The sequence below is a fragment of the Triticum aestivum genome, chromosome 3D (genome assembly GCF_018294505.1).
Source record: "Triticum aestivum cultivar Chinese Spring chromosome 3D, IWGSC CS RefSeq v2.1, whole genome shotgun sequence".
NCBI lineage: Eukaryota > Viridiplantae > Streptophyta > Magnoliopsida > Poales > Poaceae > Triticum > Triticum aestivum.
In genome coordinates, this window is record NC_057802.1 from 256875874 (window position 1) to 256897501 (window position 21628).

The window sequence follows — 21628 nt, forward strand, 5'->3', positions numbered from 1 at the left end:
TCTTTGCGCTCTCGAACATCAATAAGATAGTATGACCCGTTATGCAGATTCTTGCTGACCACAAAAGGTCCTTCCCAAGGCAGGGATAACTTGTGCATATCAGTCTAATCCTGAATGAGTCGAAGCACCAGATCGCCTTCTTGAAAAGTTCTGGTTCTAACCCGGCGGCTGTGATAACGACGCAGATCTTGCTGATAAATCGCCGAACGGGCTGCTGCAATGTCACGCTCCTCGTCCAACAGGTCAAGTGCTTCCTGTCGTGCCTTCTCATTGTCAGCTTCAACATATGCCGCCACACGAGGCGAGTCATGACGGATGTCACTAGGGAGAACCGCCTCCGCTCCATAAACCATGAAAAAAGGTGTATAACCCGTGGATCTGTTGGGCGTGATATTGATGCTCCATAACACAGAAGGTAACTCCTCCACCCAACAACCCGGCGTCCGTTGCAAAGGAACCATAAGCCGGGGCTTGATGCCTCTCAAGATCTCTTGATTGGCTCTCTCTCGCTTGACCATTAGACTGGGGTGAGCCACTGATGATACGTCAAGCCGGATGTGCTCACGTTGACAGAACTCCATAGCACCTTTGGACAGATTGGTACCATTATCAGTTATAATGCTATGTGGAAAGCCAAACCGGAAAATCACCTTTTTGATGAATTGAACCGCCGTAGCTGCATCACATTTACTGACTGGTTCTGCCTCCACCCACTTAGTGAACTTATCAACCGCCACCAGAAGGTGGGTCTTCTTGTCCTTGGATCTCTTAAAGGGCCCAACCATATCTAGCCCCCAAGTCGCAAACGGCCAAGTGATTGGAATCATCCTCAACTCTTGAGCCGGTACATGAGTGCGTCGTGAGAATTTTTGACATCCATCACACCTTTTGACCAAGTCCTCAGCATCAGCATGAGCCGTCAGCCAATAGAAACCGTGACGAAACGCCTTAGCTACCAGAGATTTTGAACCGGCGTGGTGACAACAATCTCCTTCGTGGATCTCACGCAAAATTTCACGGCCTTCTTCAGGAGATACACAACGCTGAAATGCCTCTGTCACACTGCAATGATGTAACTCTCCATTGATAATAGTCATGGACTTGGACCGCCGGATTATCTGCCTGGCCGAAGTTTCATCCTCTGGTAACTCGCCCCGGTTCATATACGCCAAATATGGAACCGTCCAATCCGGGATAACATGAAGAGCCGCCACCAACTGAGCCTCCGGATCAGGAACAGCCAAATCCTCTTCGCCAGGGAGCTTGACGGACGGATTATGCAGCACATCCAGGAAGACATTGGGTGGAACCGGTTTACGTTGGGAACCCAAACGGCTTAAAGCGTCCGCCGCTTCATTCTTTCGCCAGTCCACATGATCGACCTGATAACCTTTGAAGTGACCTGCAACAATATCCACCTCTCGACTATATGCTGCCATGAGTGGGTCCTTGGAATCCCAAGTACCAGATACTTGTTGAGCCATCAGGTCCGAGTCACCGAAGCACTTAACGCGGCTTAGATTCATCTCTTTAGCCATCCGAAGACCATGAAGTAAAGCCTCATATTCAGCTGCATTGTTAGTGCAAGGGAACATTAAACGGAGAACATAACAAAACTTATCACCTCGTGGGGAAGTTAATACGACTCCAGCCCCTGAGCCCTCCAATTGCCTGGACCCATCAAAATGAATAGTCCAATAAGTATGATCCGGCTTCTCTTTTGGCGCCTGTAATTCTGTCTAGTCATTGATAAAATTCACAAGTGCATGAGATTTGATCGCCGTCCGGGGCATATATTTTAACCCGTGAGGCCCAAGCTCAATAGCCCACTTAGCAATCCGGCCAGTTGCTTCCCTGTTTTGAATTATATCCCCCAAAGGAGCAGAGCTGACCACAGTGATGGGATGACCTTGAAAATATTGCTTAAGCTTCCGGCTTGCCATAAAAACTCCATACACCAGCTTCTGCCAATGTGGGTACCTTTGCTTGGACTCAATAAGTACCTCACTGATATAATAAACCGGCCGTTGAACCAGATACTCCTTTCCGGTCTGCTTGCGCTCCACCACAATAGCCACGCTAACAGCCCGGGCGTTAGCGGCCACATATAGCAACAATGGCTCTTTATCAACAGGAGCAGCAAGAACCGGCGGATTAGCCAGCTGCCGCTTTAAGTCCTCAAATGCTTCATTGGCAGCGTCACTCCAGACGAAGTCATCCGTTTTCTTCAGCATCTGATATAAAGGGATGGCCTTCTCACCAAGACGACTGACAAACCGGCTCAAGGCGGCAATCCGGCCTGCCAGGCGTTGAACATCATTGATACACTTCGGTTTAGCCAACGAAGTTATAGCCTTGAAGCTTCAATGCCCCTGTTAGACATCAGAAAGCCCAAGAGTTTGCCTGTCGGTACACCAAAAACACACTTGGCCGGATTAAGCATCATTTTATAAACCCGGAGGTTATCAAAGGTCTCCTTCAAGTCATCTATCAATGTCTCCTCCTTCCTGGATTTCACCACAATATCATCCACATAAGCATGAACATTGCGGCCGATCTGATCATAAAGACAATTCTGCACACAGCGCTGATAAGTCGCCTGGGCACTCTTGAGCCCAAAAGGCATAGACACATAGCAGAAGGCTCCAAAAGGAGTTATAAACGTTGTCTTCTCCTGGTCCTTAACTGCCATTTTGATCTGATGGTAACCAGAATACGCATCCAAAAAGCTCAAACGCTCACAACCCGCCGTAGCATCAATGATTTGATCAATACGAGGGAGAGCAAAAGGATCTGCCGGACAAGCCTTGTTCAAATCTGTGTAGTCCACACACATACGCCAAGTGCCGTTCTTCTTTAGCACCAGCACCGGATTAGCCAACCATTCAGGATGAAATACTTCAACGATGAACCCAGCCGCCAAGAGCCTGGCTACTTCCTCACCAATAGCCTTGCGTCTTTCTTCATTGAACCGGCGAAGAAATTGCTTGACCGGTTTATACTTGGGATCAACATTGAGAGTGTGCTCAGCGAGTTCTCTCGGTACACCTGGCATGTCAGAAGGCTTCCACGCAAAGATGACCCGATTCTCACGGATAAACTCGATGAGCGCGCTTTCTTATTTCGGATCCAAGTTAGCGCTGATGCTAAACTGCTTGGATGAGTCGCCTGGAACAAAATCAACCAGCTTAGTCTCATCAGCCGTTTTAAACTTCAAGGCCGGATCATGCTCTGTAGTTGGCTTTTTCAAAGAAGTCATATTTGCCGGATCTACATTGTCCTTGTAAAACTTCAACTCCTCTGTTGCACAAACCGACTCAGCATATGTTGCATCACCTTCTTCACATTCCAAGGCGATCTTACGGCTTCCATGAACCGTGAAGGTACCCTTATGACCCGGCATCTTGAGCTGCAGATATACATAACAGGGCCTTGCCATGAACTTGGCATAAGCCGGCCGTCCAAACAAGGCATGATACGGGCTTTTAATTTTCACCACCTCGAAGGTCAATGTCTCCGACCTTGAATCATGCTCATCACCAAAAGCAACCTCCAGAGCTATCTTACCAACGGGATACGCCGATTTACCAGGCACCACGCCATGGAAGACCGTGTTGGACGGTTTAAGATTCTTATCTGTTAACCCCATGCGACGGAAAGTTTCATAATAAAGGATATTGATACTACTCCCTCCATCCATGAGTACCTTGGTGAACTTATATCCGCCTACCTGAGGCGCCACCACCAATGCCAGATGACCCGGATTATCAACCCGGGGCGGATGATCCTCCCTACTCTACACGATCGGCTGCTCAGACCAGCGTAAGTAACGGGGCACCGCCGGTTCAACGGAATTCACTGCCCTTTTATGAAGCTTCTGATCACGCTTGGACAGGCTAGTGGTGAAGACATGATATTGTCCACTGTTCAACTGCTTCGGGTTGCTCTAGTAACCCGACTGCTGCTGTTGCTGCTGATTGCCCTGATGATTATAACCACCTTGACTGCCATGATTGCCTTGATTGCTATGTCCGCTCTGATTACCATGAAAACCTGAACTGGAACTGCCTCCACCGTAACCCGGCCCATGAGATCCAGGGCCTGAACCACCGCCCGGTTCGTGATCATACCAAAAAAGTCGGAATTTTTGAACTCCTGCATGATATAACAATCTTTCCAGAGGTGCGTGGACGGTTTGTCCTGCGTCCCGTGCTTTGGGCAAGGCTGGTTTAACAGATAAGACAGGCGCTCCGGATTAGGACTTGGTCCTCCGCCACGCTGGGGCGGTTTACCCTTACACCGCTGACCTTTGTCCTGTGTGTTGGTGTTAGCCACAAAGTCTAAGTTGTTATCCGCTTTACACTTACCGCTGTTTCCATGACCCGCCGGGTTATGCTGCTGCCCCTTGGTGTTGCCGCTCTTCTTTCCCTTCCATGTCTTGTCATCGTCAGACTCGGGGTCCTTGGTACTATCAGAGTCGGCATACTTTACCAGAGCTGCCATAAGCGTTCCCATGTCATTACAATGACGTTTGAGCCGTCCCAACTTCAACTTCAGAGGTGCAAACCGGCAATTGCCTTCCAATGTTAAAACTGCTGTATCAGCATTGATGCGGTCCGATGAATGCAAAATCTCTGAAACCCAGCGCACCCAACGGGTTGTTGATTCTCCTTCCTCCTGGACACAGGCAGCTAAGTCCACAATTGACATGGGCTGCTTGCATGTATCCTTGAAATTCTGAATACATCGGGCCCTTAATTCGGCCCATGACCCAATAGAGTTAGCCGGCAAGTTCTTCAGCCAAGTGCGGGCTGTCCCCTCCAGCATCATGGTGAAGTATTTAGCACACGCCGCATCGTCCACATCCAGCATCTCCATTGCCATCTCATAGCTTTCAACCCATGACTCGGGGGATAAATCGGCGGTGTAATTCGACACTTTACGTGGGCCCTTGAAATCCTTGGGCAGGCGCACGTTGCGCAACGCTGGGACGAGACACGGTACTCCCAAAAAGCTGAAAGTAACCCCTGGTTCCACCGACGTGGTTGGACGAACCGAAGTAAGTTGGCGGGCTTCATGCTGCGCCGCTAACTCGGCCTCTCGACGTGCCCTAGCACGATCCACCACATCCTGAGCATCACCACCGCCGCCCGCCGGGTTATGGCCACGGGGCGGATTACGGTTTCGCGCACTGCTTGACACGGCCGGTTCATCGATATGCCTGCTGTTTCTCCGGCTTGGGCGAGGAGTACAATGGATCCTTTCGCGACTATATGAATAAGCCTGCTGCTGAGTCAAAGCTGTCTGAAGGAGCTCCCTAGCCCGTCGCGTCTCGACCGCTACTGGGGACTCGCCTTCGATCGAGAGAGCCGCCAGTCGTGAAGCGGCAGCGACAATGTTATCCATCGGGTTAGAGTAGTGACCCGGCGGTGTTGGGACGTGCTGTGACGGGACGTTCTGACGAGGCGGATCTGTTGGACGCGGCTGAACCGGCGCTCCCGTTCCAGGTGCCTCCATCCGGTCTACCACTGGCGGATTACTGGTCCCTGCTCCTGGGTATTAAAGAGGTTCATGACATCGTTGGACGCGCTCTGATCCAACATAAGCCGGTAAGCCTGTGCATCCAATGCGGCCCGTTCTGCAGCCATCCTGGTATCCTCAGCCGCCAGGTCGGCCTTGGCCTGGGTTATCTGATCTTTCACCTTCGCAATTTCCGCATTATGCTCCTCTTGATTCGCCGGATTAACCTCCGCCATCAGTGCTGCCAAAGCGTCAAATAAATCAGACAAAATCTGAGCCGGCGGTCGCACGGGGCCTCCTGCCCCGGCTGCTGTCGCTGCTACTGACCCGGAAATCATCGCCGCTGAGGTCGAAGAGTGGAGCGTTGGCTGTGTACCGGCCATGAAGATCGCAACCCGGTTTGGCGGATCAAAGGGATCCGGAATACTGTCGCCATCGGAACAGCCCCCAATCCGGCCATCTTGCAACTGGTACAATGACTCGGTCTCTTCGGTCGATGACTCGTCGCCGGAATAAACGACGGTTTCACCACCAGATTCCGATCTATCCTCAGATTTCACTCTGTGGATGACTCCCACGAAGGCACGCTTCCTGACAGGCTTAACCCGGGCAGATCTCGCACGCTGAGCCGTCTCGACGATGTCGGTGCAGATGTCCGGCTCAGGGCCCGGTTCGCCGATCTTGCCAATGAAAACGTGGATGCTGCCGAAGGGGACCCGGTACCCGTACTCGATTGAGCCGGCCTCGGGGCCCCAGCCTGCGTCGTCGATGTAGAGCTTGCCGCGACGACTCTTGGTCATCCGGCCCACAGCGTATCCCTCGAGTCCTTCGAAGCTGCCCTCTAAGAACTCGAAACCATCGTGCGATAGCCCCACGGTGGGCGCCAACTATCGTGGTTTTGTCACGGCAGATGTCCTAAAGAAAGGACTTAGTCGTGGAGCCATCACGACGGGTTAGCTTAAAGGGGTTTAAAGCGGACAAAGGACGCAGAGAGTTTATACTGGTTCGGCCCTTGCGATGAAGGTAAAGGCCTAATCCAGTTGTTGTGGAATTGCTAGGGTTTTGATGACCAGGGAGCGAATTCGCTATGCCTGGCTCTCGAGTTGTTGTTTGTTGTTCCTAAACCGCCGTCGGGTCGTCCCCTTATATACATGGGTTGACGCCCGTCCGTTTACAGGGTCCCGAGGCCGGCTCATAAACGTGTCCGGCTCGATCTCTGCTCTTTCTATCTTACAACACAAGTTTACATATCAATGTCGGTTTACGTCTATAGACCTTAAACCGTTTTTGGGCCCTGGGCCTTCATAAAGCACCACCGTCTGTCTTCATGGGCTTCAGATATAGTGAACCATTATGGGGATAACCCGGCCTCTCCTGGCCGGTTTACGCCCAGTAGTAATATCCCCAACAGCGTGCTTATTGCAAGTATGATAATTCTTTTTCTCATGCTACTAATGATTGTAATGTTTTTCGACGACAATACAATCGGCCATTAGTGACGGACGATTGAATTTTTCTGAGATGCAAGTTGATAAGCATCCTTTCCCAATGAACACCATGGATTTGAAGGGGAAGAAGATGTTAATTCGGCCCAACATAGCCGAATCAGCTAATAAGAATAATATTGTCATTGGTGAGCCCAGGAAAAATAAGGAGAGCGACAAGGTCTTGGGGAGACAAGTTGTGCTTGATAAGCAACCCGATGGCAAGGAGATAATCAAGATCACCATCAAGAATCCTACACTCGAGGGGCAACCACAAGTGCAAGAGAACACTCATGTCAAATTTGTTAAGCCAAGAGTCCAGAGGTTGGCAAGTGGAAGACGAATGAAGCTAAAGTGCAGCGCAAGAAAATCAAGTCAACTTTTGATATGTTGTTGTCCAAGTATGCTAATCAAGCAGCCGGTTCTAGCTCTAACCGGTCATCAAATTTGAAGCGCTCAAGGCCACCTCCTCGGGAAGACTTTCAGCATCATGCAAGGCCATATGGGTCGTGGGCACCGGGACCATGGATGGCGCCACCCCCCTATGCGCCATACTACATGGGAGGTTTCAATGGAGGATGGGGGCAGTCCCTAATGGCCCCTTATGCTTTTCATCCGGGGTGGGCAGAACCAAGGAGGCCCATTCATGAGAGGCTCTCTTATCCTACAAGAGGCCATTTGAACAACGGTGTCAATCGGCCAACGCAAGATAATCATGGAAGGGTTGGCAAGCAAGTGTGGCGTGCTAAATCACCAAGTGCTGAAATTTCAGAGCCTAGCAAGCAAAAGGAGAAGAATACTAGTGTTGAAACTATTATGATAGGCACTAAAGAATTAACAATCAAAGAGCCGATTATTGTTGATAATCCGGCTGATTCTAATAAAGATGTGGCTGGACAGGGTCCCATGGCTAATGATCATGAAGCTAGCACAAGCAAGGCCAAGTCGAGGGATCCAAAATATACTCAGCCTAAGTGGTGTCCTTCCGGTCTGACCAAGGCACAAAAAAGGAGATTGCAGCGCATGAGGAGCCATGAGAAGGAGGAACAAGAAGCAGAGAGGCAAAGGGATGAATTGTTCAATGAAAGTTGTCCCATGGTACCCCCAAACAAGTGTGGAAGCCTAAGCAAAAGGAAAACATAGCAACTTCTGCATTGATCATAGCAACACCTACACTACCAACGGAGGACGATGCGGCTGCCATTACATCGTCCACTTCACCTATTTCTTCCTCTTCACTTGGAGATATTTCGGAGTCAGGGGACATGCTTGAGGATGGAGATGATATGCTTGATTATGAGTCTACACCGGTTCATGAAGGTATGGATATTAATATGGTGTATTACTTACCCGCTGAATTTCGTGCTGTAAATGAAGAAGGGGAAGTAGCTCAGTTGGATTTTGGTCCTAAAAATGCTATATTCGAGAAGCCAAAAGAACCAGTGACGCACTTGAAGCCATTGTTCCTTAAAGATCATATTAATGGATCGCCGGTTGCTAGAATGCTTGTTGATGGTGGTGCTGTGGTGAATCTTATGCCATATTCGGTCTTTAAAAAATTGGGGCTGCGTGATGAAGAGTTGATAAAGACCAACATGGTGCTCAATGGATTTGAAGGCAAAGAGAAAACTGAAGCCCAAGGTGTGATGTATGTGGAGCTCACGGTGGGAAGTAAAACTTTGGCTACCGCATTCTTTGTCGCTGAGGTGCAAGGTAACTACAATATGATATTAGGCCGCGATTGGGTTCATGCAAACCAATGCGTGCCATCTACTATGCATCAGTTTTTAATTTAGTGGGTTGATGATGAAGTAGAAGGCATTCATGCGGATAATTCGGCTTGTGTTGCTTTGGCCGATGCATCGGTGGATTGGCAACATCCCAATGTTACTTGCTTGACGGGGCACGACTTATCAGAATTTGATTTTCTTAGCGCCACAAAAAGTGGTTTCGTGCCCGTTTTTTTGAAGCCGGTTGGCTATAATCGGCTCCAAGGTATGATGTATTTAAATGGATCATAACTCAGAGTGGTTACAAAAGCGTCTTGTAGAATATCGGTCCAATGAGAACAATATGTATGAGTCCATAGAAGAGTTAGATGATATGGATAAATTAGGACAAGGTTTTATATCGGCCGATCCATTAGAAGAAATAGATATAGGAGATGGTTCAATTCCTAGGCCGACATTTGTAAACGAAAATTTAAGAGCCGATCATAAAGCTAAGTTGATCGAGCTGTTGAAAGAATATGTTTGTTGATTTGCATGGGAATATCATGAGATGCCAGGTTTAAGCCGAGAGCTAGTGGAGCATCGTTACCTATAAAGGCCGGTTTTAGACAATACAAGCAATCGGCCAGAAAGTTTAATCCAAAAACTTATGACCGGATCAAGGAAGAGATCGGTCGTTTGCTTAAAGCTAACTTTATTAGACCTTGCAGGTATGCCGAGTGGATTTCTAACATTGTGCCAGTAGAGAAGAAAGGCTCTGGCAAGTTGAGGGTGTGCATTGATTTCAGAGATTTGAATAGAGCTACACCTAAAGATGAGTATCCCATGCCAATAGCCGATATGCTTATTAATGATGCTTCTGGACATAAGGTCATTAGCTTTCTTGATGGTAATGCGGGGTATAATCAGATTTTTATGGCCAAAGAGGACATGTCCAAAACGGCTTTTCGATGCCCCGGTTTCCTTGGTTTCTTTGAGTGGACGGTGATAACCTTTGGATTAAAGAATGCCGCCGCCACGTATCAAAGGGCTATGAATTTAATTTTTCATGATTTACTTGGTGTTATACTTGAGGTCTATAGTGATGATATTGTTGTCAAATCGGATGCTTTTGAATCTCACTTAGCCAATTTGTGTTTGGCTTTTGAAAGAATGAAGAAATATGGGCTGAAAATGAATCATTTGAAGTGTGCCTTTGGTGTATCGGCTGGGAAGTTTCTGGGTTTCGTTATTCATGAAGATGGCGTGGAAATTGATTCCAAAAAGATAGAAGCTATACAGAAAGTAGAGGCTTCAACATGCAAGAGAAATATGCAAAAATTCCTTGGCAAGGTCAATTATTTGAGGAGGTTCATAGCCAATCTATCAGGGAAGGTTGATGCATTTACTCCTATCCTTCGGTTAAAGAATGATGTTGATTTTACTTGCGGGGCAAAACAGCAAGAGGCATTTGATATGATTAAGAAATATTTGTGCACTCCTCTGGTTATGAAAGCGCCCAGGCACAGGGAGCCATTTAGACTTTACATTGCAGCGGAGGAAGGTGTTATTGGTGCTGTTTTGACTCAAGAGACCGAAGGAAAGGAGCATATGCTATTACTTATTTGAGCCGACGCTTATTGGACGCCGAGACAAGGTATACATTTATTGAGAAATTATACTTGCACAAAATTGAGACATTATCTAGTGCCTAGTACTTGCATTATAGCCTGTCAAACCGATGTCATCAAATACATGTTGCATAGGCCAATTCTTAGTGGTAGAATTGGCAAGTGGGCTTATGCTTTAATTGAATATGATTTGGCTTATGAATCTCTGAAATCCATGAAAGGCCAAATTGTTGCTAATTTTATTGTTGGGCATCGGATTGATGACAAGCATGATATTGATATAAACCTTGTCTCATTAGTACCATGGAGATTATATTTTGATGGTTCAGTTTGTAGCAATGGCCAAGGTGTTGGTATTGTTTATATATCTCCTCGTGGTACTGTTTTTGAAGCCTTATGCCACTTAGAATACGTTTGCACAAATAATAAAGCCGAATATGAAGCATTGTTATTCGGCTTAGAGATGTTGCTTGCCATAGGTGCTACACATATTGAGGCTTTTGGTGATTCGTTATTAGTAGTGCAACAAATATCCAAAGTCTTTCAATGTTTTGACGAATCACTTAATGTTTATCTTGATAAATGTCTAGATATAATTTATACTTTGGATTATTTTAGCATTGCTCATATATCTAGACATGACAATTGGAGAGAAAATGAGTTGGCACAACGAGCATCAGGCTATCATGTTGATCGTGGCATGTTTCATATTTCTCAAAGGCCGATGTCTAGTCTTGCCAACACAGGGGAGGCCGAACCGGAGCCCACCGTTTCAACCACTAATGAAATATTTAATGCAGGAGAAAATCAAGACTGGAGGAAGCCCACTATTGATCATTTGTGTGATCCTAGTAAAAGGGTGGACAGGACTATTCAGGGTATGGCTTTCAAATACACAATGAGAGATGATGGTCTCTATCGCCGATCGATTGATGATGTTCTTTTAAAGTGCTTGGACGAGGACCAAGCGAGAGTTGCTATGGGAGAGGTCCATGAAGGTATTTGTGGCACTCATCAGTCGGCTCCCAAGATGAAATGGTTACTACGACATGCTGGGTTTTATTGGCCGACAATGGTTAATGATTGCTTCCGGTACTATAAAGGATGTGAAGCTTGTCAAAAGTTTGGTGATATTCAGTTAGCTCCCGCTGCTATGTTACATCCTATTATCAAGCCGTGGCCTTTTAGAGGTTGGGGATTAGACTTTATTGGAGAGATTCATCCTTCTTCTTCAAAGGGGCATCGCTTTGTGTTGGTGGCAACTGATTATTTCACTAAACGGTCTGAAGCAATACCACTCAAAAATATGGCGCACACAGAGGTAATTCAATTCATAACTGAACAAATTATTCATAGATTCGGCATTCCTCAAACATTAACTACGGACCAAGGTTCATCCTTTATGTCACATCAAGTCAGAGAATTTGCCGAATCATATAAGATAAACTTGCTCAATTCCTACCCATATTATGCCCAAGCCAATGGACAAGCTGAGTCTAGTAATAAAATATTAATCAAGCTCATCAAGAAGAAGATTGAGGATAATCCAAGGAGATGGCATGAGCTATTGTCCGAAGCTTTGTGGGCACATAGGATCTCAAGCCATGGTGCTACAAAGGTGACTCCATATGAGCTCGTATATGGTCAGGAGGCCATTTTACAGTGGAAGTGAATTTGAATGCTTTGAGAATAGCCAAACAAAATGATTTATCCGCGGTGGACTTCTATAACTTGATGATGGACAATATTGATGAAGTCGTCGATAAACGTTTGGCTGCTTTAAAGGCCATAGAAAGAGATAAGTTGAGGGCGGCAAGAGCTTACAATAAGAAGGTCAAGTTAAAGAATTTTTAAGTTGGTGATCTCGTGTGGAAGGTGATTCTACCGATTGGTTCAAAAGACAGAAAATTCGGGAAGTGGTCTCCAAGTTGGGAAGGTCCTTTTAAGATTACAAGGGTAGTTCCCAGAAACTCATATTTGGTGAAACCCATACAAGGCACATTACTACCTCGAGCTCTCAATGGCAAATATTTAAAGAAGTACCACCCAAGTGTGTGACAAGAAGCTTAGATAGGAAAACGGCCGATATATAACTATCGCCCTTAGCATAAACATGGCCGATATATAATTATCGCCCTTAGCATAAACATGGTCGATATATAATTATCGCCCTAAATACATATAAATGGCCGATGGAGTGTTGACATCGTCCTTAGAACAAAACATGGTACAAGTTTTTCGTCACGCTAGCTTTGCCGAAAAACAGGCGAGGGGGAGGGCATGTGTTGACGCTCAAAAGTGGCACAATCGTAAAAGTTGCTTTAAGCTATGTCAATATTAATTCAAACTTATGATTGGAAGTTACCATGGGGTGGCTTTCTTCGAGAAGATCAAGATGGATATGGAAGTGGTCTAAAACGAAGCTCGGATGCAAAAGTTATGGCAAGTTCAGAGATGCTCATGGTGACACCAGATTAAAGAATGGCTTGAAACCCAATTAAGATGGCTTCAAATGGAAAAAGTTTTAACATGAAAGTTGTGCGCCTCGTCAAAACGGTTGATTCTGATATAAAATACGTCCCAATCGGATGTCGTATGCAAAAGTTAGAGCCGAAAATGTGCGGTTGCATCAGGATGGCCAGACACTCCGGGAATGATCATCCGGGTTTTGGATTTCTCCGAGAATGGCCGGATCCGGGGATGTTAGTCCGGGTTTTGGATTTTTCTGCCGCAAGTTGCAAACTGAACCGTTTTGGAAAGTTGGATTCCGAGTTAGACCCAAACTAGGGTTTTGAACGTGAATTCTAACCTTTCCTTGCCCGGGAAGTCCATCCGCCTCTTATATACCTAAGGGGTGACAGCCGATTGAACAACAACACACAATCGCAAACACATCTACAGCTTTTTCATCTACGTCTTGTCCTTCCCTCGTTCTTGCTCCCTCGTTCTTCGTCGTTCTTCGTGTTGGAGAGCTGCGAACCGCGAGGCTCTAGGGGCGGCTTGACCGACCTAGGGCAGCCCATAGCCGCCGCACTCCCCGGCGGGGTCCCTCCCGGGAGTGTAGGGTTTCGGGTCCTCAAAAGCTCTCGCCGGTCGACTTGCGAATCGCGCTTCCGGTGAGACTCCTTCGACGTGAGCTCCGGTGCACCCCCCCCCCCCCCGGCGTCGAGGGTACACGTGGCATGTTCGTGTGCGAACAGTATCTCAAGTCCAATGTATATGGAGGTTCGACGCATGGATGAATCCAAGGTGGTGAACAATATTCGCCAAGGTGGAGTTTGTTAGAGTTGTGTCGAATATTATTGTACAAGGTAGGTTACAGTAGGACTTGTAGTTGTATTGTGTAGATAGGATATGAAGTCGTGTCCAAGTAGGACACTTGTATCATAGGCCTCTCATATATAGCGGGGGTAGACACACGATGTAACCTATGCCAACATAATAGCACAGGCACGCGGGGGGAGCCGATGGTGTGTGCCGGCGCCCGGGCGGCCGGAGGTGCGGTATTGTAGCGGTGTCATGGGGAGGAGCGCCCGTAGTCAAGCCCCAGGGATGTAGCCATGATGGTGAACCTCGTTAACAAATCTCGGTGTCGTGCTCGTGTGATTGCTTGGTCCTCGGATGATCGACGGTATGCCTCGGATTTATTCTAACACTTGTTCCATCTCTCTCTAGTGGATGATTTGAATCAAGTATTTATCCTAATGTATCTTGTGTTGCAACATGTGTGTTGATTTGTGCTTCTTTCCCTTGTGATTCCGCTCGTTTTCCCTCGTGTTCTTCACGTCCTTCCTCAAATCCACCTCCAATTCATGAAGATCGAGCCACCCTAAGGTCTGCCCTACATCATTTGGTATCATGAGCAAGGTTGCCATGATTTGGAGCACCCCCCCCCCCCCCCACACACACACACATACTATTCTAGCCTATTTTTGTTTCGTTCTTGCCTAATTAGAAAAATCCCCACCCAAAAATAGCCATACCCAATTTCTTGTGATTTGCTTGGTTTTGATCCATGGATCTCTTGCAAAACTTGTTGATCGGCCTTCCATTGCATTCCTATGGCCCTTTTTTTTCCTTTACCCTATCAAAGACCGGAACTTCCGGACAATCTGGAACTTCCACCCCCTACCCCGGAACTTTAGGAATTTCTAGAGAGCACGCTAGAAATTTCAGCATCTTCACCGTTTTGGCCATAACTTTCACTACGGACTCCTATTTGAGTGTTCTTGGTCTTGTTTGGCCGAGAAAATTTTGGAGGAACTTCATCGACACCGTACACCTCCACCAACCATCGTGATCGAGTCATCACTTCATCACTCATGCATCACCAGAGTGACCATTTCGAACCATCTACATCAATAACCACCAAGTACATCATCGCCAACAACCAGTTCATCCTTTGACACCTTCAACCGGAAGCAGAGCTGGTCATCCCCGACTTCATGAAAGGTTAAAGCCCCGTTCAGAAGCTCTCTGGCTTCCCAAACTAGCCAGCTTCTTGGCCAGCCAGCCAGCCGCTAACCAGGTTCATACGGGAGCTGCGAAGCATTCGGCAGCAGCATCGCGCCGTCGGCATGGGCCAGAGAGGAAAGGCGCGGGCTGGTCTGACTATGGGGTCGCGCGGTCGCTGGTTCGCTCGAGAGGGCTTCTTCAGATCGAAATTGTACCCAGGCCACTTTGGAATGGCATTCTCCTGTAAATTCAACCAACTCCAGTTTCGTCATTTGGAGAACCTACGCTTCCACGGCTCCACGAAATTGCACGCAAGGAGGGATGGCTTCGTGAAGCGGACTTCTTGGAGCTGCGGCATTCAGGCCGGCTCCTCGCGCGGAGCCGGTGAAGTTGGGAGCCGGCAAGCTTCTGAATGGGGCCTAAGTGTGACGAAGGTATCCATTCCGTCACAAACTTTGCCTTCCCTTGACATTACCTTTGTGAGCAATACCCTTTGCAATATCATTTGCAACAATTGAGCTTTAGGGAAGTCTCTAATTCCCAAATATAAGGGAACAAAATTCTATGTTTGCAACAAAGAACATGAAACAATTCAATTAGCAACGACTATAACAACAAACAGGTGGGTGCAACTCAGCACATGCAAATGGAGATTTGAAAGCCCAGAGTTGCATCAATCAAGCAAGCATTCAAAAGGAGGATAGACTCCTGATAGCTAGGAATCATAACCTCAAGCCTCAACTGCAGTGGTTGTGGCACGAGTTACGCATCAATTTGTCTATTCAGTGAAAATATGTTACACATGTATGAATCTTGGGGTTTCTTTTGAGGTGCATAACAGCACATTATCTCTACTACTTAAAAAGAATGTAAGGTTCCCATTTCACCTTTCTTCCCACCACCCCTTCGTCCAACCTTCCATGTACATGATAATCAATCACCTTAATTTACTTACCTTCTGAACCAATTCCACTTTAATTTACTTACCAAACTTCTAATCAAAATATAAGGTAATTCACGGGCAGAATTTGATGAACATTTATTTACACAATCGCATTATTATTGACAGGTAGATCACAAGCTAACGTACTAGAATATTTATATCCCATTGCAACGCACGGGCATTGTTCTAGTGATTTTTAAAACCCTTTGAACCCACCTTACAACAAGAACATTAATCATCCCTAAAAGCAAATAGTATTTGATTTAAATTAAAACGACCAGATGGCACAAGTAATGTGGAAAGCACCACAGCATACAACCAGGAATAAAAATAGAGTAAGCGCTTCATAAACGCGGAAAAAGAACACGGAAATACCTGATAGCGATCTCCACGGCTGGCATGAATGATATCAAGTATGCCTACTTTCTTTTCCGTGCATCTTCTACACCGGGCCTCAGTCATCTAGTTAAAACAAACAGAAACACAAATTAAACTTTGGCTGAAAACTCGGTTACTGTACTGGATATTCTTCATTATCTGGCCCTGGCAGATTGTGAACTTAATGCATATGATGTATAATACCTGCAGCTGCCTTGATTCTTCTGATTCAGACGCTATCTCTGCTGGTGTCAACCCAGCCTGAAATGATTAGGAAGCGAGTAATTCTAGAATTTAGAGAAAATACGCACTCAAAAGAGAGTAATCAAACTGAATCAAGAGAAAATTATAATGACAGCAAGAATTTATCGAAGTGGTCTCCTGGCTCAACAGGTGGTTTCAGAAAAGAGGGGACATATCTAGTCTGAAACACTCACTAGGTGCAATTCTGGACAATTGTGCAAGTGCAACTGACTAGTATCCTTCACAATTTGAGGTTGAAAACTCAATTAGTAAGGGGAAACAAAGAAAATAAATTCCCAGAAATAGTAACGTCTGAAGCTCTTCAATTTTTTCTAAACATTGCTCGAATAAATTTTAGACTAACTTCTGAAATATTAAGGACTTCTGATATTTACTAATGCAGGTGCTTGAACCAAATCAGTCCAGTACATGCCCCTGTTCAGATTTAATAGTTAAATGCTTTCAACTAAACAGAACCATTTCGGTCTCAGCAACCATGTCATATCGACTAGATTATAAGAGTACTAACGCACCACAAAAACTAATCTAATCACTAATGTGAAGAGATGGAAAGTGGTCACTGTGAAGACCAAAATGAAAATAAGATGATTAGACCTTTAGTTCGTCAGGGGTCATCGTTAACAGAACGGGAGGATCAAGTGCCTTGTCCATTAGTCGCTTGCACAGTACAGAACTTTTCTGCATATCCAGAAAATCAATGATCTGTCAATTTCTCAAATAATAAGAATATACAAGTGTAGAACATGTGACTTAAAAATGGCTAAGGACGCATCATAAACTGCTGAATAGTACATATGACATTGTCATTATGGAATGGCAGTACTGTAATTATAACAACAATATAATAACAATAAAAGGCGCCATAGAATTACATTATACAGTTTCAAACTACTAAAATCTACCAGGTTTGTAGCCTGAAGAACTATGGTTAACAACTATGGTTAGCAGTAAAAACTTAGTTCGAGAAAAAATGCCTAGTCTCACCCAAATAAAAAAAGGTAGTTATAGGAAAGCCTAATATTGATGTAAGATCATTATATCTTGGCAGGGTGAACAGGCAAAACAAAGGCTCCTGCCATGAACTGTGTCTTGCCACACTTCCTTAGTATTGTTATAGTAGCAACTAGCAAGAGCACAGCTAATTCTGATTTGGGACTCTTGTTTCTGGGCTGTGATGGATGCAGCTGGCTAGGCTTCACCTCTTATTTATAGCTGAAAGCAACTAGGTCAGAAGCACCTCAGTAGCTTTCTTACATCCTAAGATATCTTGACTTGACCCACTGACATGTAGCCTAAGACACGGACTCGACTCACTAGCTTACAACCTAAGGAAAAGACTTGACTGATTGACTGACTGCTGCAAGTTCTTCCCCTAACCCTTGCAAATCAGACATGAATTGATTTGGACAATCCCAATCCTAGCACGCAGCTCATGGAATTTCACCCGCCCTAATGCTTTCGTTTTGGCGTTGACACTCCCATCCACCAAGCAATCCCGGATGAAATGGTACCGTACGTCGATATGTTTGCTGCATTAGTGGAAGACTGAGTTCTTGGCCAGCGCCAAGGCGGACTTGCCGTCCACCATAGCTGATGCGGAGCATCCCTCGACCATCCTCATGGACGTCCCGTCACCACCGCAAGTACGAAGAGGACCAATGACGAGAGCTCGCGCACGTGCCATCGAAACCGAGGTTAACTCCTTCCTCTTCGAACTCCATTCGAATTCACACGACAGTTGGGTCCTACCTCAAACGGAAGTGTTGTGCATTCTTAGGTACCAGGGAGAAACCCATGAAGAAGTTATGAGGGAGACCCAAGCACACATGGAGAAGAAGGAAGAAGGACGCGAAGGAACGGACCCTCTGGACACCCCGGGTGCCCGGACAAGAGGATCCCGGGTGCCCGGACACGAGGCCGTGGGGTGGGCAAACCCCCCGGACACCCCGGGTGCCCGGCCCCTACAGCCACGGGTCCCCGGCCATCGCCACCTGGGCGCCACCTCTGCCCGCCCCGGGTGCCCGACCCTTTGGCCCCTGGTGCCCGGGTCCCTCTCCAGCCGCCGCGCCCCGGGTGCCCGGCCCTTTGGCCCCTGGTGACCGGGTCCCTCTCCAGCCGCCGCGCCCCGGGTGCCCGGCCCTTTGGCCTCGGGTGCCCGGGCTCCTCTCCAGCCGCCAACCGCCGCCCCGGGTGCCCGGTCCCCCTCCAGCTGGCCCTCTGCCCGGTCCGGGTGCCCGGCCGTCTTCGCCCCGGGTGCCCGGGCTCCCTTAGGCGGCAGCCCCTGTCCCCTTTTCCCCGGGTGCCCGGACTCCACCGTTTTGCCTGCGCGCAATTAAGGCTAAAAGACCCTTGTACCCCCCTCTTCCTCTTATTTCATCCCTAGACTATAACTACCCATCACCTAGCTTGTTCTAGAGGTTAGCAAAGTATTTAATAGACACTAGAGAGCTTTGCTCCTTGTATCCCCTCCTCTTGGAGATCAAGACCCCTCTTTGGGAAGAATCCTTGCGGATTATCAAGGCCTCCTCTTGGAGAAGATCAACATCAAGACCTCATTTCCTTGGAGTGGGAAGAACTTTACCCTAGTGCTATTTTCCTTGAATTGTTTGTATGCTTGTGGATCTCATGTATGCTACTCTAGTGGATGTGTGATTTGGGTTTGTTTGAGTGATTTCCCCCTTGTGTTCTTGTGTGTTCATCACTTTTTCCCCTTCCAAGTGTGAAAAGATCCCCTCTAGGGTTTTCACCCTACAACATCTTGGTATCATGAGCAAGGTTGATTCACATCTTGGAGTCCCTACCCCCTATTTGCTAGCTTGATTTTGTTATTTTTTCGTCCTAATTAGAAAATCCCCACAAAAATAGCCCCAAAAAAATTCCTTGCAATTTGTTGGATCTTGTTAGATTTGGTTGTTTTGGTCCATGGATTTGTTGTTTGGCAAGTGGATCTAGCCCCTACACCTTCATCCCCACCCTTCCCACCGCGAAATCCACCGAATTTGGCCATTACCCAAAAATTTCCGCCCAAATCCGAGACCCCAGGCACCCGCACCCCCGGGCTGTTTGCCCCTGACCACCCCGGGCACCCGCACCTCCCACCCCCGGGCTGTTTGCCCCTGACCACCCTGGGCACCCGCACCTCCCACCCCCGGGTGCCCGCCCCCCCCCCCCCCCCCCCCCCCGGAATCAGCCCAACTACAACACCATTTTGGCCATAACTTTCACCTCCCAAGTCCGTTTTTTGTGTTCTTTAGCTTGTTTTGTAGCTCTTGACATCCCCCATCCACATATATCATTACCACCACCATTTGCCTCCATCAAAAATTTCACCATAAAAGCACCCACCTTCCGCAATTGACCAATTTTGAGTTGCAGTTTCCGTTTCCTAAGGTGTTTCGGCTACTTGGGAACGGTTTGACATCGACGACACCGCTCTTCATCATTGCATCGACCTCGACATCGACAACAAGCACTTCATCCTCATACCAACCGTAAGCAAGGACGGTAACTTCGACGACACATAGTACATTTCCTTACCATTGCTTTGATAACCCGAGCCATTTTGCGTCACTTACCTATTGAGACTAGCGAGTTGAGAATTGCCGGGCCACGCTCTTTGTGCACCTTAGTGATACGCTCACTCCGCATAGCTACATTTAGCATGCAAATCATCTTGCTATCATCTTTTGTGCCATAAGTCTCTCCCGTGCATATCTTACATACTTGTCTCATATCATACTTGGCTCGAGCATCAAGCATAGTGAAAAAAAAAAAGCTTTTAAGCAGAAGAGGAGAAACGAAAGAGCTTGTAAGCAATAGCATCGAGCCATTTTGCATCGCTACATCATCTTGGTCACTACATACTTAGCATATTTGGGATTGAAGACAGCACGTTTCTCTCATAGGTTGGTGCACAAGCGTATCTAGCCCATTTGAGCAATCGAGCTAGTGTCTCTCTTGCATTCGTACAACAAGAGCATTTCCCGTGGTCACACATCTTGAGCCCACTCCTTGGTTGTGTGGATCCCATCTATCTTTCGTGTGTGTGTTCCTAGTGATATTCTTGGGTTTGATCTATTTGCTTTACTTGCAATTTTGTGAACCTTCTCAACCTTACCGATATCTTGGCTAACATTTGCTTGAAATTTTGTGCCACTCATCCTAACCAAGCTCTTCCATAAGCTTTACTTGTGTAGGTGTGAGAAACAAACCCAGTACCAATTCTATTGTTGTAGCACTACATTGAGCAATACTCGATACATCCACAATCTTTGGAAACGGTAACTTGGTATTGTTCTCTCATTTTCCTACTCACCTCCACTTGGTTATGATGGATAGGCCAACTACTTCGGCGAACCCACTCTTCGATGGTCAAGACGATGAACGGGACTACGTCACCAAGAAGCACTTCTTCGTCGCCCAACGAGCTCTCCATCAAGAAAATGAAGCTTTGGGTGATCGCATTGAGCAACTCGCCACCGACCTTCGTCAATCGGAAGCAAGGAACCGCGACTACCTAGACGCCAAGCTCGCCAAACAAATGGAAGAATTCCGCACCATGATCGTGAGCCGCGCGTCTTCCTCAACTTCTTCACCAAGACGGTGTCGCCACTTAAGTCGCCACTCGTCGGCATACTCTTCTTCAGATGTGAGTCCTCCTCGAGCTCCTTTTCCTCGCCGCGACTACACTCAAGATCGCCAAGCTCAAGAAAATCCAATTCCATGGCAATGGATTGCAAGACCGAGTTCGAGCACGTGAAAGGGCGAGACGCCACGCACAAGATGCCGAGGACCAAGAGCAACCTCCACAAGTGAAACGTCAAGGACCTCAAGACGGCGATGCAATCCGACAAGCACAAGAGCGCCGTGAAGCACAAGCACTCAAAGCACAACGCGCACTCTGCGAGGCCACTAGAGCCGTCGACAAGCGCAACCGCCAAGTGCGTGAACAAGAAGAAGCACTCCGACAAGCATGACAAGAAGAAGCCGCCCGACGCGAAGAGCAACAAAAAAGGCGAAACTAAGCGCATATGCCTCGCCCTCCTCCACGTCAAGAGCGACACCAAGTGGAACAAGTCCTTGAAGACCCTCCTCCACGCCAAGAGCGACATCAAGAGGAACGAGCATTTGAGGACCTTCCTCCACGGCAAGAGCGAGACATCAAAACCGCCACTAGGATGAAGAACTCTGCTACGGCAAGCTCAAGTTCACCATGCCCAAGTTCTCCGGAAGCAATGATCCCGA

At 47.2% G+C, this 21628-nt stretch overlaps 1 protein-coding gene across 1 annotated transcript in view; it reads right to left on the reverse strand.

The window, feature by feature from the left end:
• Window positions 1-21628, reverse strand: part of LOC123078348 (uncharacterized) — a 59040-nt gene that overhangs the window by 15061 nt on the left and 22351 nt on the right. Inside the window, exons 5-7 of the mRNA XM_044500828.1 lie at window positions 16979-17062; window positions 16325-16381; window positions 16118-16204 (exon numbers count right to left, since the gene is read on the reverse strand). Coding sequence (XP_044356763.1) covers window positions 16118-16204; window positions 16325-16381; window positions 16979-17062 — 228 coding nt within the window. The remainder of the gene's footprint in view (window positions 1-16117; window positions 16205-16324; window positions 16382-16978; window positions 17063-21628) is intronic.